The sequence below is a fragment of the Rhinoderma darwinii genome, chromosome 4, assembly GCF_050947455.1.
Source record: "Rhinoderma darwinii isolate aRhiDar2 chromosome 4, aRhiDar2.hap1, whole genome shotgun sequence".
In the NCBI taxonomy this organism is placed as follows: Eukaryota; Metazoa; Chordata; class Amphibia; order Anura; family Rhinodermatidae; genus Rhinoderma; species Rhinoderma darwinii.
The window spans coordinates 173,942,833-173,962,184 of NC_134690.1; the positions used below are offsets into that span (position 1 = coordinate 173,942,833).

The 19,352-nt window shown below is 42.7% G+C and overlaps 1 protein-coding gene across 2 annotated transcripts in view; it reads left to right on the forward strand.

The window, feature by feature from the left end:
- The first annotated feature begins 1,226 nt into the window (after positions 1-1,226).
- The window catches only part of LOC142759584 (major facilitator superfamily domain-containing protein 8-like), a 75,859-nt gene continuing 57,733 nt past the window's right edge, over positions 1,227-19,352 (forward strand). For both annotated transcript variants that reach the window (XM_075861914.1, XM_075861915.1), the window contains exons 1-2: positions 1,227-1,554; positions 15,965-16,039. In XM_075861914.1, coding sequence (XP_075718029.1) covers positions 1,530-1,554; positions 15,965-16,039 — 100 coding nt within the window. In that variant the 5' untranslated portion in view covers positions 1,227-1,529. The remainder of the gene's footprint in view (positions 1,555-15,964; positions 16,040-19,352) is intronic.

Below are 19,352 nucleotides of genomic sequence, written 5' to 3' on the forward strand. Positions count from 1 at the left end.
GATAGACAGAACTGGCAAGGTAGTACAAAAAATATAATGAAAGAGAAGTTGACAGACCATGCAGATATACAATGGGGTAAAGAGTAGCGATGTGCCAGGAGCCCACCTACACCCACTTACAGCGTTTCGCCACCAGGCTTTGTCAGGGGGAAAAGGATGAGAGCGTTATCTATGACGCTAGGAGTCCCTGCCTCTCCGCGGAACTACTGTCCTGTACTGAAAACATATTTTCAGTACGGGACAGTTTTCCGGCTGCGAGGCAGCGACTTCTAGCGTCATAGATAACGATAAGAGCTCAGCTCCCTGCAGTGTGCTCAGTCCGGGAAATGCGGCCGACCTGCGGACCATATATCCCGGACTGAACACGCTCGTGTGAATCCGGCCTAAGGAATCGATTCGACGATTCTGTTAAAAAACAGAATCGTGAGAGCCCACCCCTATTTCTGACATATCCTGTCCCTCGTGGGAAAACCCTTCGAATGAAGAAGTTGAACCCTAAGGGCCAGTTCACACGGAGTCTTTTGATGCGTTTTTTGACGTGTAAACCGCGTCAGAAAACGCGCCAAGAAACGGCCGAAAATGTCTTCCATTCATTTCAATGGGAGGCGGAGGCGTTTTCTTTAGCACGAGCGGAAAAACCGTCTCGCGGGAAATAGAAGCGACATGCCCTATCTTTGGGCGTTTACATCTCTGACCTCCCATTGACATCAATCGGAGGCAGAGAAAGCGTATTTCGCTGCGTTTTTTGCCCGCGGCGCTCAATGGCTGCGGGCGAAAAACGCTGCGGCAAACGGTGTGCAGGCAGATCAAAATCTGCCTCAAAAGAATTTTCTGCCTACAAAAAACTCTGTGTGAACATAGCCTAACAGAGCATAACAACACACATCTCCTTATGAATGGCCCTTTTACTTTGGTCTAAAAAATGGTCACCATCTTTTTGAATGCATGGATACACAAATTGTTTGATCAATGTTACCAATCCCCCCAAAAAAAACTACCAACAAAAAAACAACAGAAACCCTAATATACCCTCACCCACAAGAAATTGTTCGCCTACAGTAATATTGTTTTCTAGGTGCAGCTGCAGTGCTCTGCCACCATGTACGCTGAGTGTATCTCCCCTGTGTACTGCTGGTCCTAGGCTACAAGCGCCGGTATGCCGAACTGGGATTATTTGTCTGATCGCTTTGACTAATAAAGTTTTCCTTTTTCAAACTGCCAGCCTGGGTCTGAGACTTGAGACTAGGGGAAAAGGGCACCTGGGACTGGGAAGAGGAGTTGTCGTCTTCAGCTGTGAGGCGGCAGCCAGGATTGGATGTGCTAGTTAGTGAGCTCAGGCATGAATGGCAGCTCTGTGGCATGAATAAGAGCGGATTTATACGGCCGCCAGTGTACAGTGACTGCGTGTATTAGGGAGCAGTATGTAGTCCGAGGTCATGGCTACCACGTCATAGCCCCAGGCTGTAGGAGAACGTGGACGGTGCCACTTGCATGTCCCGTATGTGAGGCGGCGAGCTCTGACAGACTTCATGGAGCCGCCGGCAGATACTGACAGTAAGACGCTACGTCCTATAATGGAGTGTGTGGTGCCGGCGCGTTCAATACTGTTCTTCAGCTATGTAATGGCCGATATGTAAGAATGTGTAATTCATATAATCTAATAATCTGGAAGCCGTGCTTTACTGTGCAGATTGACTATCCTGTCCCTGTAATGTTACCTGAGATTATACCTCCTGTAGTTTATTCTGGTGTGTTTCCTATTAAATGATGCTGCGCATTGCTATGTATGTATGTATGTTCCAATGAAGCTCCACGTTGGTGCCGCGATATTATATTAGGGAATTGTATGACTAATCAATCCCGTACAAAAAAAGACGTTTTAATTGGAATCGTGTTCTTTTTTTTTTTTTTTTAAATGGCAGCAATCTCATGCGGATTTACCATCCGCTGCCAGGTCGGCACTGGCTGCAGAATAATACAGTTGCAATGCCATTCAGTAAACCATGGCATCTCTGGATGCTGTAAATGGCGCCTGTATCCTGCTGACAGGCTAGTTAACTGTAACCCAGATGTGAACCTGACGGACCTCATTATAAGTAAATAGGATCCGCCATTATTTGTGCCGAAACCCAATTTTCATGGCTCCATCATGGACTGAAGCCATGACGCTAGTGTGAACAGAGTCGTACATGAAATGCTCCCTGCGGGTTTAAGAGAATTGAGCTAGGCCCCCTGCACACAACCGTGCCCGTAATCACGGTTCGTGATTACGAGCACCGCCGGCCGCGGACAGCCACCTGCATTTGCAAGCTACTCTTCCATAAAACGTATGGGAGCACGATTCGTAAAAAAATAAGACGTGTCCTATCTTTTGCGGAGCCTTTCTACTGCACGGACATCTTCCTGCAAATATACGGGAAGGTGTCCGTGGGCAATAGAAATGAATGGGTCCGTAATTACTGATGAATTCTATGGTCGCGTGCATGGGGCCTTACGCCTTATTCACACAAGCAAATCCGATTTGGATGCGCAAAAAAAGATCAGTTTTTCATGCGTGTGAACGTCCGTGTGATGTCGACAAGCACACAAAGTAAATCAACTAAAAATGGTTGAAAAAGAAGATTTGTGTTTGATAATGGCCAAGTCAGAGTCCTGACCTTCACCCTGTCGAGATGCTCAGACGTGATCGGAAGACATCCCAGAAGTATTGATGAACTGACACATGTTTACAGGGAGGAATGGTCCAAAAATCATCCTCAAAATTGGCAAATCTTATAAGCAAATACAGGAAACGTTTGGTGGAGGTGATTGTGGCTAAAGGGGGATCTACGACCTCATGCACATGACAGTATTTTTGCAGCTTCAATTTATCCACTTGTTTGCGGATAAATTGCAGACCTACTCTTTTCTATGGCCCCATGCGCTCAACCGTGATTGGTGCGGGTCACAAATCTGGCTCGCAAAAACTCTAGACGTTTCATTTTACAGTTCGGATTTGCGAATTTTCCAAAACTGGTGAGTCCGGATGACACGTGGATGCACAAACGGATCCGTGGTTTTGCAGATCACAAAACCAATACGGTCGTGAGCATGAGGCCTACAGGTTATTAAATTCAAGGGTTCACTTACTTTTCCTCCCTCACTGTAGATGTTGACTCAATGTGCTCAATAAAATACATGAACAGTACAATAGTTTGTGGTGTTATTAGTTTAGTTACATTGTGTTTGTCTATAACAATCAAATCACATTTTATTACTAATCACTGCAGAAATACAATGGTCTCACTTAGCGTTCTCTTGCGATTGTACATTGTGCTGATATGTGATTGCTTGAAGTTGCGCTTTTCTGATTTCTGTCAGGTGCAGATTCACACAGGGCAGGGGTGTGATGGATACTTAGGGTATGTTCACACAGGGCAGGGGTGTGATGGATACTTAGGGTATGTTCACACAGGGCAGGGGTGTGATGGATACTTAGGGTATGTTCACACAGGGCAGGGGTGTGATGGACACTTAGGGTATGTTCACACAGGGCAGGGGTGTGATGGACACTTAGGGTATGTTCACATAGGGCAGGGGTGTGATGGACACTTAGGGTATGTTCACACAGGGCAGGAGGTGTGATGGACACTTAGGGTATGTTCACACAGGGCAGGGGTGTGATGGACACTTAGGGTATGTTCACACAGGGCAGGGGTGTGATGGACACTTAGGGTATGTTCACACAGGGCACATACGCTGTGTAAAAGCGCGCAGCATGTCCGCTCCGTGCGCCACAGGGAATTCCAGACGAAAAACTGCAACAAATTGTGGTGCGTTTTTTCCGACCAAAATGTCCGCAGCGGAAAACTGCGCCTGGAAAAAAAAAGTTTCATACTTACGTAGCCATTGCGGCGTGTCCCTCCGCTTGGCCTCCTTGGATGACTTTTCATCCCATGAGGCCGGCCTGAATGAAGAAACAGACTGGAATGAGTATACATTTTATTTTTTTTCTGAGTTGCGTTATTTGCGGCGGAATCGCTGCGATTCCGCCACAAAAAGCGCAACATCTGCTATTTGTTACAGAATTTACCTCTCCGTTGAATTCAATGGGGAAATTCTTCAACAAATAAGCAGCGTTTACGCAAATACAGTTAAGCTGCGGATTAAAAAAACGCACCACATGTCAACTTCAGAGCAGTTTTTCCTTCCGCTCAGCGTTTACGCAGTGTGTGGATGAGATTTGTTCAAATCTTATCCACTCCGTTGTGGAAAATCCGCAATATGTACGCTTCGTGTGAACTGACCCTAAGGCCGGGTTCCCACGGGTTGGATACGCTGCAGAAAAACTGTGCAGCGTATCCAACCTGAAACCTGTAGCACCTTCCATCCAAAAAAACGCACCATTATGGTGCGGTTTTTCAAACAGGATTTCTGCTGCGAAAAGCAGCGCTGGAAAAAAAAAAATGTTCATACTTACCCCTTCCCTCTTCTCTGCGATCAGTCCGGCCTCCTAAAGTGATGTTGCAGGCCATGTGATGCTGCAGCCTGTGATTGGTGATTGGCCATGTGACGCTGCAGCGGATTGGTGCTTGTGATTGGCTGCAGCGGTCACATGGGATGTAACGTCATCCCAGAAGGCCGGACTGCAGGAAGGAGAGAATTCTGTGTAAGTATGATTTTTCGTTTTTTCCTGAGTTGTGATCTTTGCAAAAGTCGCAACACATGGCTTTCTGTGGCGGGTTTTACATCCCTATTGAATTCAATGTGGAAAACCCGCAACAGAAAAGCAACGAAAAGGTAGCATAAATTGACATGCTGCAGATTTAAATTCCACACCGCAGGTCAATTTCTTAACGTTTATAAATGGAATTCTGTGCAGAAATTCCACTGCATTTACAGTAGCAGCAAAGTGGATGAGATTAAGAAAACGCAGCGTAAATGTTAATAAATTGACCTGCGGTGCGGAATTTAAAATCTGCAGCATATAAATTTATGCGTTTCTGTTAGCATTTTTCTCAATTCAAATGTAGTTGTAAGACAAATAGTAGTAATTTCCCATATGTCTACTCTATGTTGGCATCGTTTTTTGAACATCCTTTTATTTTTCTGTTAAGGCTTGTAAGTTTAGCAGCAATTTCTCACTTTTTCAAGAAAATTTCCAAAACCTATTTTTCAGTTCTGAAGTGGCTTTAATGGGCTTATATATTAGAAACCCCATAAATCACCACATTTTAAAAACCGCACCCCTCAAAGTATATAAATCCGCATTTAGAAAGTTTCTTAAGCCTTAAAGGGATTGTCCACTTCCGGACAACTGATTAGCTATCCGCAGGAACGGTCACCGAACCGATGCTCCGGCTGTATCCGGGCACCAGATGTCCATGCTGGAAGCAGATGGCTCCTGTCACGGGATAGCGGCTGAGCTGCAGCTCTGCTCCTATTGAAGCGAATAGGAGCAGTTCTGCAGCACGGCCGCTATGCAGTGTACGGAGCCATCTGCTTCCGGCTCCGTACACTTCATACTGTGCAATAACATTCGGTGCCCACAGGCAGCTGGAGCAGCTGATCGGTGCAGGGTCTGAGTGTCGGAACCCGCACCGATCAAATACTGATGACCTATCCTATGGATAGGTCATCAGTTGTCCTCTGGTGGACAACCCCTTTAAGGTAGGTCTGGGCAATTAATCTGAAAAAAAAAAAGAAACCGAAATACAGCACAGATAACCAAGCTCAACTTGCGCATTTTGTTTTTTTCCGCTTTTCTTTCCGGTTTCAACTATATCTACCTCCTTGGGATGCAGGTACAGTAAATTATATAGTAGAGCAGGGGGTCGTCAGTTCCCTTCTCTACTATTCACTGCATAATGCTGGCCGCTCACGGCTCAGCGTAGACAGGCGCGATGACATGATCTGTGTGCGTCTCACTGCACTTCTCCCATGTACAGGCGTTTCAGGCAGCTTATTGGTCCACAGAATATTCTCACCCCCTCTTTTGGTCTATCTTCTGTCCTCCCTTTTGCCTGTCTAGTTGTTTTCCCTAACTCGACACTTGTCAGTATAGGGCTGCTGCATCTATTGTTCAGGCGCTTGCCCTTTTACCCATGCGTGTTTTAGTATTTATGTGTGGGGATCCTTGCATCATGGGTTTGTCATTTCATTTTATATTCTGTATTTTATTGTGTATCTAATAAAGATGTTGTATTTTGCATTATACTGGTCATTTTGTGGCAGGGCTGAAATTCAGTCGAAATGGGGTTTCTGTGATTAAGCTAATTTTCATGGCAAGGAATGACTTTGCATTTAATTACAATTCATCTGACCAGAGTCATAACAAGTCCGCTGCACTATTAGCACAAAAAATACAAAAATATTCTGCCGTTTGGTTAGTAGGAACTAACAACGTATACAGCAGACTCATATGAGTCATTAAAGAGGACCTGTCAAGTTTATAGAAAACCATACGGCACTCTGATAAATCGCGGTGCTCGTGTTTGGGGATGGCGTTTTCAATTATAGACTGGCACTCATTTTTCTTGCAGAATTTTGTTATTTTGCTTTCCTGACAGGTTTGTTTCAGTAAATAAATGAGAAAAATGTATAAACAAAATTGACAACTGGGTCTTACCATTACCCTTTATAATGGAATGTGTCTCTACACACTCAGACACTGTAAAATCATCGCTGACTGGGTAGGGACACAATCTGTTGACAAGGGGAATGGTAACACCTCGTTGCCAAATTATTCAATAATTTCTAAGAAGAATAACAGAGGAGTGCCACAACACATAGTTCTAAAAAAAAAAAGATGCTCCAGAATTGTTATTTCCAGGGGAATGCAATTATTTAAGAAAATAGACATGTCAGGAGGGTTGACAGTTCCGCTTTAAAGAGGCTCTGTCATCACATTACAAGTTCCCTATCTTCTACATAATGTGATCTGCGCTGTAATGTAGATTACAGCAGTGTTATTTAGAAAAACGATCAATTTTGGCGGAGTTATGACCTATTTGAGATTTATGCTAATGACTTTCTTAATGCCCAACTGGGCGTCTTTTTACTTTTGACCAACTGGATGTTGTGAAGAGAAGTGTATGAGGCTGACCAATCAGTGACCAATCAGCGTCATGCACTTCTCTCCATTCATTTACTCAGCACATAGTGATCTTGCTAGATCATGATGTGCAGTCACTTACTCACACATTAACGTTACTGAAGTTTCTTGAGAGTGAATAGACATCTCTTCCAGCCAGGGCGCGATGTCTATTCACAATCCCGACACTTCGGTAACGTTTGTGTGGGTCATTTACAGCTCGTTCATCTGCTGATCGTATTGTTTTAAAAAACTGAAATATCGTTGTCGGCAGCACATGATGATGATTTATGCCGACATGATAATAATGTATGGGGACGAGCGATCGGAGTAACGATTACTCGTCCCCATATGTAGCTCCGTGTGACAGGAGCAAGCGAGCGCCAATCAATAGCTGTCTCGTTGATCGGCGCTAGTTGCAGTGGCCAAAATTGGTCGGTGCAATAGGGCCTTTAGGGAACAGAGGATTGGGCATGTAAAAATCCAATGTGCTGATCCTTTTTTTCAGGGGACAGTCATGCTTCCCCCATACGCATGAAATTGCCTGGATCAGCGAACATTTATGTAATGTGTACAGCCAACGTGATGTCTGCATGTAAAGCCGTATGATGAAAACTCTTCCAGTTTAAAAAAAATATGTGAGGTTGCTTGGAACCCAACCAAACAAGTGATCTTTTCTTCTATTAGATGAAAGATGAATAATTCTTAAACACGGGCAAATAAACTTCTTGTAACGAGCGCCGATCGACGATGTAGGAAGTTGATCAGCGCTCGTTTACTTTCATTTTTGTGTGTCCATGATCTGGAGGGAGTTTGTTCATGTCGTACGCTTTACATCATTGTCAGCATCCCATCCCATGTTTACACGAGGGGATGTGCTGCTGACAAATGATCATTTTTGTGCCTGCATAAAAGAACGAATGTTTGTACCAACAATTGTTTGGACGATCATCGCCCCGTGTAAAAGGGTTTTAAAACACATTCTCTGCCTGCCTATCTGACTGGTTGTTATCACGCATAATACTTTGCTGATGAGGGTCTGAAATGATTACTCCGAGTGATCCACTTTGTTACTAATTTGTATCTGTTTCTAAGAATTGAATTGCCATGTAGGTTTCAAACAAATATTTTTCAAAATTATTTTGCTAATGTATACATCTCATATGTCCTTTATCTGAGAACCTGCAGTAGAAGTGAATGAGTTAAGGGAGCGCACACTCGTTTGCATTGGCAATAGACTTCTATCCATTTATCCTATAAACCTACTATCCAGTGTAGAGAACGCAGCAGAACGATGGCTTATCACAGGACAATGAAAATATAGAAGCAGTTATATAACATTAATCCAGGGGTAAACATTGTCAACAATGTCATTTAAATGAGGAAATAAGCAAGAGATAATCTGAAGTGGATGTTTGTCAGTATAACTCTTCTGTAAATTAAAGGCCCTATTACACCGGCCAATTTTGGCCGATGCAACGAGCGCCGATCAACGAGACAGCTCTTTGATCGGCGCTCATTTGCTCCTGTCACAAGGAGCTATGTATGGGGACGAGCGGTCGTTACTCCGATCGCTTGTCCCCATCCATTATTACCATGTTGGCAGCCCGTCTCCCTGTTTACTCAGGGAGATGTGCTGCCGACAACGATTATATTTCAGTTTTTTAAAACTATACGATCAGCAGATGAACCAGTGTTTGCTCGTTCATCTGCTGATCGCTGCCCTGTTATCGGCAACGAGCGTTCTATGATTATCGGCAACGGGCAATTATCGGCAACGAGCGTTCTAAGAACGCTTGTCTGCCCAATAATTTCCCAGTGTAGCAGGGCCTTTAGGCCTCCAGCACACTTCAGTGAAATTCTTCAGTGTGCTATCCGTTTTTTTAACAAATGGCACACGGACCCATTCATTTCTACGGGGCTATTCACCCATCCGTTTTTTTTTTGCGGGTCCATTTGACCTTCCGCCAATAATAGAACAAGTCCTATTCTTGTCCGTTTTTGCGGATCAGTCCCTGCCATTCTATTCATTGGTCTGTTAAAACTATGGACCGCACACTGAAGGTCCGTTTTTTGCTGATCTGTGATTTGCAGCCGTATAAAAGGCCACGAATGTGTGCTTGAGGCTTAAAGAGGCTCTGTCACCAGATTTTGCAACCCCTATCTCCTATTGCAGCAGATCGGCGCTGCAATGTAGATAACAGTAACTTTTTTTTTTTTTTTTTAAATGAGCATTTTTGGCCAAGTTATGACCATTTTTATATTTAAGCAAATGAGGCTTTCTAAAGTACAACTGGGCGTGTATTATGTGCGTACATCTGGGCGTTTTTACTTCTTTTACTAGCTGGGCGTTGTGAATGGGAGCGTATGATGCTGACGAATCAGCATCATCCACTTCTCTTCGTTAACACCCAGCTTCTGGCAGTGCACAGACACAGCGTGTTCTCGAGAGATCACGCTGTGACGTCACTCACTTCCTGCCCCAGGTCCTGCAGCAGCTTCGGTGTTGCTACATCGACTTACCTGCAAACGCCGATGCTGCTGCAGAATCAAATGTAGCCTCTGGTGCCGATGTGTCCTCGCTCGTCCGACACGATGCAGGACCTGGGGCAGGAAGTGAGTGACGACACAGCGTGATCTCTCGAGAACACGCTGTGTCTGCACTGCCAGAAGCTAGGTGTTAACGAAGAGAAGTGGATGATGCTGGTTCGTCAGCATCATACACTCCCATTCCTAACGCCCAGCTAGTAAAAGAAGTAAACACGCCCAGATGTACGCACATAATACACACCCAGTTGGACTTTTACTTTAACCCCTTCCCTCTTTAGCCACTTTTGACCTTCCTGACCGAGCCTCATTTTTCAAATCTGACATGTGTCACTTTATGTGGTAATAACTCCGGAATGCTTTCACCTATCCAAGCGATTCTGAGATTGTTTTCTCGTGACACATTGGACTTTATGTTACTGGCAAAATTTGCTCGATATGTTCAGTATTTAATTGTGAAAAACACCAAAATTTAGCGAAAAATTGCAAAAATTAGCATTTTTCTCAATTTAAATGTATCTGCTTGTAAGACAGGCAGTTATACCACCCAAAATTGTTGCTAATTAACATCACCCATATGTCTACTTTAGATTGGCATCGTTTTTTGAACATCCTTTTATTTTTCTATGACCTCACAAGGCTTAGAACTTTAGCAGCAATTTCTCACATTTTCAAGAAAATTTCAAAAGGCCATTTTTACAGGGGCCAGTTCAGTTGTGAAGTGGCTTTGAGGGCCTTATATATTAGAAACCCCCAAAAAGTCACCCCATTTTAAAAACTTCACCCCTCAAAGTATTCAAAACAGCATTTAGAAAATGTCTTAACCCTTTACACATGTCACAGGAATTAAAGCAATGTAGAGGTGAATTTTACAAATTTCATATTTTTTTGCAGAAATAAATTTTTAGTACAATTTTTTTATAACACAGAAGGTTTTACCAGAGAAATGCAACTCAATATTTGTTGCCCAGTTTCTGCAGTTTTAGGAAATATCCCACATGTGGCCGTAGCGTGCTACTGGACTGAAGCACCGGCCTCAGAAGCAAAGGAGCACCTGGTGGATTTTGGGGCCTTATTTTTGTTAGAATAAATTTTAGGCACCATGTCAGGTTTGAAGGGCTCTTGCGGTGCCAAAACAGTCAAAATCCCCCAAAAGTGACCCCATCTGGGAAACTACACACCTCAAGGAAATTATCTAGCGGTACAGTGAGCATTTTGACCGCACAGCTTTTTTACAGAAATTATTAGAAGTAGGCTGTGAAAATTAAAATCAACATTTCTTCAAAGAAAATGTAGGTTTAGCGATTTTTTTTTTCTCATTTTCACAAAGACTAAAGGAGAAAAAGCACCGTAAAATTTGTAAAGAAATTTCTCCCGAGTAAAACAATACCCCACATGTGGTAATAACCGGTTGTTTGGAGACACGGCGAGGCTGAGAAGGGAAAGAGCGCTATTTGGCTTTTGGAGCTCAAGTTTAGCAGGAATGGTTTGTGGAGGCCATGTCACATTTACAAAGCCCCTGAGGGGACAAAACAGTGGAAACCCCCCACAGGTGACCCCATTTTGGAAACTACGCCCATTGAGGAAATTATCTAGGGGTATAGTGAGCGTTTTGACCCAACAGGTTTTTTGCATAAATTATTGGAAATAGGCCCTGAAAATGACAATCTAAATTTTTTCAAAGAAAATGTAGGTTTAGCTAATTTTTTCTCATTTCCACAAGGACTGAAGGAGAAAAAGCACCGTAAAATTTGTAAACCAATCTCTCCCGAGTAAAACAATGCCCCACATGTGGTAATAAACCGTTGTTTGGAGACACGGCAGGGCTGAGAAGGGAAAGAGCGCTATTTGGCTTTTGGAGCTCAAGTTTAGCAGGAATGGTTTGCGGAGGCCAGGTCACATTTACAAAGTCCCTGAGGAGACAAAACAGTGGAAACCCCCCACAAGTGACCCCATTTTGGAGACTACACCCATTGAGGAAATTATCTAGGGGTATAGTGAGCTCTTTGACCCCACAGGTTTTTTGCAGAAATTATTGGAAGTAGGCCCTGAAAATAAAAATCAACATTTTTTCAAAGAAAATGTAGGTTTAGCTTATTTTTACTCATTTCCACAAGGACTGAAGGAGAAAAAGTACCACAAAATTTGTAAAGCAATTTCTCCCGAGTAAAACAATGCCCCACATGTGGTAATAAACGGCTGTTTGGAGACACGGCTTGGCTTAGAAGGGAAAGCGCGCTATTTGGCTTTTGGAGATCACATTGAGCAGGAATGGTTTGCGGCGGCCATGTCACATTTGCAAAGCCCCTGAGGGGAAAAAACAATGAAAACGCCAAAAAAGTGACACCATTTAGGAAACTACACCTCTTGAGGAATTCATCTAGGGGCGTAGTGAGCATTTTGACCCCACAGATGTTTCATAGAATTTATTAGAATTGGGCAGTGAAAATAAAAACAATCCTTTTTCTTCAATAAGATGTAGCTTTAGCGCAAATTTTTTCATTTTCGCAACAAATAAAGGAAAAAAAGAACCCAACATTTGTAAAGCAATTTCTACCGAGTACGGCAATACCCCATATGTGGTCATAAACTGCTGTTTGGGCACACGGCAGGGCTCAGAAGGGAAGGACCGCCATTTGGAGTGCAGATGTTTCTGGATTGGTTTCTGGGCGCCTGTGGGCCCAAAACAGTGGAAACCCCCCAGAAGTGACCCCATTTTGGAAACTACACCCCTCAATGCATTTACCTACGGGTGTAGTGAGCATGTTAACCCTGCAGGTGTTTTGTAGAAATTAGTGTGAACTCGATGTTGCAGAGTGAAAATGGGATTTTTTTCCACAGATATGTGGACAATATGTGGTGCCCGGCTTGTGCCACCATAACGAGACAGCTCTCTAATTATTATGCTGGGTTTCCTGGTTTTAGAAACACCCTACATGTGGCCCTAATCTCTTGCCTGGACAGTCGACCAGGCTCAGGAGTGAAAGCGTACCATGTAAAATTGAGGCCTAATTTGGCGATTTACAAAGTATTGGTTCACAACTGCAGAGGCTCAGATGTGAAATAATAAAAATAAACCCCTGGGAAGTGACCCCCACTATGGAAACTGCACCCCTCAAGGCATTTATTAAGGGGTGTAGTGAGCATTTTCACCCCACAGATCTTTTCCATAAATGAATGCGCTGTGGATGGTGCAAATTAAAAATTTATATTTTTCCCTAGATATGCCATTCAGTGGCAAATATGTCGTGCCCAGCTTATGCCACTGGAGACACACACCCCAAAAATTGCTAAAAGGGTTCTCCCGGGTATGACGATGCCATATATGTGGAAGGAAACTGCTGTTTGGGCACGCTGTAGGGTTCAGATGGGAGGAAATGCCATTTGGCTTTTGGAGCGTGGATTTTGCTTGGTAGTAGTTTTGTTTGGAGTCTTACTGGTGTTTCCGTTTATAATGTAGGGCATATGTAAGCCGGGCGGAGTATATAAGGGGCATAGTCAGGTGGTATAATAACGGGGTAAAAAAAACCAATAAAATAATCCATAGATGTGTGTTACGCTGTGAAGCAATCCTTTCCGCACAGGCCGGTGTCGCACTGATAAATGGTGTCATTTCTTATCCCCCTTTTGGTCCACACTCCGCGCCTTTGTAGTTTGGGGAATTTTGCTGGGAAAGTGTTGTCCTGGTATAATACGGGCACCGTCGCTTCCAGCGGATATGTTTGGGCCCTCCCTTTCCTGGTTCCCAAATTTTAGGTCCTTGAAAAATCGCCTCTTCAAACAGAGGAAATGTTCCCCTCGGGCACAACTGCATATTTTTTTATTTCCTGACTTATTGGAGCCATAACTAATTTTATTTTTTCATAGACGTAGCGGTATGAGGGCTGGTTTGTTGCGGGACGAGCTGTAGTTATTATTGGTGCCATTTTGGGGTACATGCGACTTTTTGATCACCTTTTATCCTATTTTTTGGGATGCCAGGTAAACAAAAAAACGCAATTCTGGCACAGCTTTTTTCGTTTTTTTTTTATACAGCGTTCACCATGCGTTATAAATTACATGTTAACTTTATTCTGCGGGTCAGTACGATTCCGGCGATACCTAATTTATAGAACTTTTTCATGTTTTACAACTTTTTGCACAATAAAATTACTTTTGTAAAAAGAATGTATTTTTTCTGTCGCCAAGTTGTGAGAACCATAACTTTTTAATTTTTTTGTCGACGGAGGTGTATGAGGGCTTGTTTTTTGCGGGACGAGCTATAGTTTTTATAGGTACCATTTTTGGATACGTGCGACTTTTTGATCACTTTTTATTCTAATATTTGTAGGGCAAAGTGACCAAAAAACAGAAACTCTGGTAACGTTTTTTACGGTTTTTTTTACGCTGTTCACCGCGTGCAATAAATAATATAATATTTTGATACCTCCGGTCGTTACGGTCGTGGCGATACCAAATACATATGGTTTATTATTATTTTTCAATAATAAAGGACTTGATAAGAGTAAAAGGGGGATTGTGTTTTATTTGATTACTTGAAACTTTTACTGTTTTCAAACTTTTATTTTGTGCACTTTTATTTACACTTTTTTATACTTTTTTTACACTTTTTCTCAAGTCCCACTAGGGGACTTGAAGTTCCAACGGTCAGATTTTTTTTTCTCTAATACATTGCACTACCTATGTAGTGCAATGTATTAGATCTGTCAGTCATACACTGACAGCAAGCCGATTAGGCTTCGCCTCCCGGCGGGGCCTAAATCGGCTTCCGTAATGGCAAAGCAGGAGACCATTGTGTCTCCTGTTGCCATAACAGCAGTCGCCAGTCCCGATTGCCTGTCAGGGCTGGCGATCTGCTAGTAACCGCTACGATGCAGCAATCGCTTTCGATTGCTGCATCGAAGGGGTTAATGGCAGGGATCGGAGCTAGCTCCTGTTCCTGCCGTTACAGGTGGATGTCAGCTGTACAGTACAGCTGACTTCCACCGCTGATGACGCCGGATCAGCTCCTGACCCGGCGCCATCTTGCCGGCAGCTACGGAAGCCGATCATGCTCCGCCGCCGGGCGGATCTTGACCGGCTTCGGTGCTAGGCAGACCGGGAGGCCAGTATTAGGCCTCCGGTTGCCATTGCAGCCACCGGAACCCCGGCAATTTCATTACTGGGGTTCCGATGAGCTGCAAACACCTTAAGTGCAGTGATCGCGTTTGAGCGCTGCACTTAAGGGGTTAATGGCGGGGATCGAAGCTAATTTCGGTCCCCGCCGTTACAGCCGGATGTCAGCTGTAAGATACAGCTGAGATCCGGTGATGATGGCACCGGCTCAGCTTCTGAGCCGGTCCCAAACATTTGGCGTACATGTACGGCAAGATGCGGGAAGTCAGTACTTTCCATGACGTACATGTACGGCAAATGTCGGGAAGGGGTTAAACATGCCCAGTTGTACTTTAGAAAGCCTCATTTGCATAAATACAAAAATGGTCATAACTTGGCCAAAAATGCTCGTTTTTAAAAAAACAAAACATTACTCTTATCTACATTGCAGCGCCGATCTGCTGCAATGGGAGATAGGGGTTGCAAAATCTGGTGACAGAGCCTCTTTAAGACATGAAAAGTTTGAGCCCTGGCTTTGCTGTTTTGTTTAAACATAATTTAAAATGCATATTCTAGATAGGAGATATTTATTTTTGCAGAACACATGCAAGAAAACTAGTTACTGTAGGATCTAGTAATAGATATCAAAGGATTTGCAAATATTATATTGTCTATTTAATCCTCTAAATACTTAAGATATGCCTAAACAAACTAGATACATTTGCTTCCAGATTTATTCTTTTGTGTATTGACTATGTATGCAAATAGTGATGTCAAGAACTCATGGATCCCATCCCCTGCAGATAAAATAATTAAAAAATGGCTTCATTGACTATATAATACACACCTAAGATGCTTCAGAGATATTTTCGTTGAAGAATTTTGTCCACACTGTTGAAAAAACTGATCTATGGCAATAAGTAGCATTCTAGTTATTACACACAGAAAAGCTGAGAAACCGCCTGCACGTGCACAGCATATCCGCGGCTCAAATCTGAGAGTAAGCCTCAGATTTCTGCCATGGAAATAGTTGGATTTTAATGGCGACATGTGAACCGAGCCTCAATGGGAAGAGGGTATAAGATTGATTGAAATTAAGTTTTTCTTTTTCAAACTTCAATTTAATTTTGGAGTATTTGTAATTTTTTGTCAGCCTGTAAGTTATAACAGATGTGTTGAGTGCATATTTTCTGTATCTTTCTCTATGTTGTCCTTGCCTGTACTATAATGGTGTTTATTCTTCTTTTTCAGTTTCGCTACAGAGGAAGCGAAAACGTACAAATGTTACAATTGGATTAATCTTTTTGCTCAGTGGCATTGAATATGGTTTGTATTTAATTTCTCTGGCTCTATGTTTATAAACTCTGGTCTTCAAGTTCCTTCAACAGGTCATGATTTGAGAATATTCCATTTAGGCCCCATGCACACGACCGTAGAATTCATCCATATTTACAGGAAGTTGTCCGTGCTGTGGAAAGGCTCCACAAAAGATAGGACATGTCCTATTTTTTGCTTTTTATGGACTGTGCTCCCATACTTCATATGGGAGCATGACCCGCAAATGCGGGTGGCTGCTGCGGCCGTCAGTGGCCGGCCGTGCCTGTAATCATGGACTGATTACAGGCACGGTTGTCTGCATGGGGCCAGAGAGAATGCCTGGGGCACTGACCATGATTATATTAAAGAGGGTTTCCCATGAAAGATAGGATTTGCTCGATATCCCTTAAAAGTTAGATCAGTCGGTGACCAGACACTGGGACCCTGTTTATCTCTGTGAATATGACATCAACAATGGTAGCAATAAATGCAGTCACATTTGAATTTCCAGGTTTTGAGTGCAGTTAGGCTTTAAGGGGTATGTTCCCGAGTTAAAGCTTGTATTCAACTCCAGGGCTGCATTCACAAGTTTGCTGTTTACTACTGGAAACAGTCAATATGTCGACAGACCTAGCCCTAACACCTTAGCTCTGCTGAATGATGTAGTTGGACAGTTAAGGTCCTTTTACCCCAGCTGATATTCGGCCGGTGCAGCGAGCGCCGATCAACGAGACATCGTTGATCAGCGCTCGTTTGCTCCTGTCACACAGCTATGGATGGGGACGAGTGGTCGTTACTCCGATCGCTCGTCCCCATCCATTATTATCATGTTGGCAGCGCGTCTCTCTGTTTACACAGGAAGATCTGCTGCCGACAACGATAATATTTCACTTTTTTAGAACTATACAATCGGCCCCAGTGTAAAAGGGACTTTAGTTTTTCCTAAATTGGGTTGTTATACATTGTCTGGTGTAAAGAAAACCCTTCTCAGCGTGCATTTCACAAACAGGCATCAAGCCAGCAAATCTGCAGACGTGTGAATGCCGCTCTAGGATATAATATGCATTGTAGACTCAGCAATGTATTTATAAAGTTATCCAACTTTATTATATAGCAACAACATCATAGTAAGTGTTGGGGGGGGGGGGGTATGGAGCAGGCTCACGGGCCCAATGCAGGCCTCCAGGTCTTCCATCTTGGTGCTCCTATTAAGGGCTTAATAGGAGCCAATAAAAATCACTATATATTGTAATACATAATCATTGCAGTGTATTGTACCAGCTATCTATATCTTAGAAGGACTAAAAAAAAAGGTAGGTTCGTAATGTACAGAAAAATATATTAAGTTAAAAAAAAAAACCTTTTACCATTTTTCCCTTAAAGCAATGTAAAGAATAAACATGTCTCGCCCCGTGAAAAACAAGCCCTCACAGTACTCCATCGTGGGAAAAATAAAAACCTGTGGGTCTCAAAATATGGCCGTATCCCCGTAATCGTATTGACACGCAGAATAAAGTTAACATGTCATTTTTACTGCATGTGTATGCCATAAAAACGAAATCCCAAAAACAATGGAGGAATCGCAGATTTTTTTGCCTGTATTTTTAGCTTATTCTATGGTACTGAAAAAAACAAGCCCACTTATTGCTGTCTCGAAGGGAAAAAAAAAAAGTTATGACTTTTGGAAAACGGGGAGGAAAAAAATAAAATGAAAAATAGCTGCATCAACAAAGGGTTATCATGGCCAAAGACGGAACCTCCATGATACGACAAGCGGTCATATTTTTTTTTATGTTTTGTAGGAATTCTTGTCGGGAAAGAGAAGTGTATTAACAATATTTCTCAGAATGTGAATGATTTGTTTTCACAATATATTTCCATATAATAAAATAATTGGTATTATTTTTGTGCATTCGCGTTGCCCCACTTGCATTTGTCCCAGACAATAGTGAATGCTACAATCATATCTTTACTGATAACCAAGAAATATTTTCAAGCATGAACGATTACTGTCCTGAGCGATGAAGGAAATTTCCATTGGTGGAGACCAATCATTTTTAAAGCCGTAGCCATATAGTTAAACAGTGGTAACATTGGTGGATAGCCAATGATAATTGTTCTGTCTATGTAGGCAATCGGGAATACCTGGATATATGATCATGATATACCTTTCAGTATTTAGTTTTATCATGTGCCTACATTACACCCTAGAATTCTTAAAGAGCTTAGTTCAGTTATTTCTGTCCCCCTTTTCATAATATTCAGAGAATCTCTAGTGACTGGTATAGTGCCAAGGGACTGGCGCAGGGCAAATGTGGTGCCTATTTTCAAAAAGGGCTCTAGGTCTTCCCCGGGTAATTATAGACCAGTAAGCTTAACATCCATCGTGGGGAAAATGTTTGAGGGGCTATTGAGGGACTATATACAGGATTATGTGACAATAAATAGCATTATAAGTGACAGCCAGCACGGTTTTACTAAGGACAGAAGTTGTCAAACTAACCTAATCTGTTTTTATGAAGAGGTGAGCAGAAGTCTAGACAGAGGGGCCGCTGTGGATTTAGTGTTTTTGGACTTTGCAAAGGCATTTGACACTGTCCCCCATAGACGCCTAATGGGTAAATTAAGGACTATAGGTTTAGAAAATATAGTTTGTAATTGGATTGAGAATTGGCTCAAGGACCGTATCCAGAGAGTTGTGGTCAATGATTCCTTCTCTGAATGGTCACCGGTTATAAGTGGTGTACCCCAGGGTTCAGTGCTGGGACCACTATTATTCAACTTATTTATTAATGATATAGAGGAAGGGATTAATAGCACTATTTCTATTTTTGCAGATGACACCAAGCTATGTAATATAGTTCAGACTATGGAAGATGTTCATGAATTACAGGCAGATTTAAACAAACTAAGTGTTTGGGCGTCCACTTGGCAAATTAAGTTTAATGTAGATAAATGTAAAGTTATGCATCTGGGTACCAACAACCTGCATGCATCATATGTCCTAGGGGGAGCTACACTGGCGGATTCACTTGTCGAGAAGGATCTGGGTGTACTTGTAAATCATAAACTCAATAACAGCATGCAGTGTCAATCAGCTGCTTCAAAGGCCAGCAGGATATTGTCGTGTATTAAAAGAGGCATGGACTCGCGGGACAGGGATGTAATAATGCCACTTTACAAAGCATTAGTGAGGCCTCATCTAGAATATGCAGTTCAGTTCTGGGCTCCAGTTCATAGAAAGGATGCCCTGGAGTTGGAAAAAATACAAAGAAGAGCAACGAAGCTAATAAGGGGCATGGAGAATTTAAGTTATGAGGAA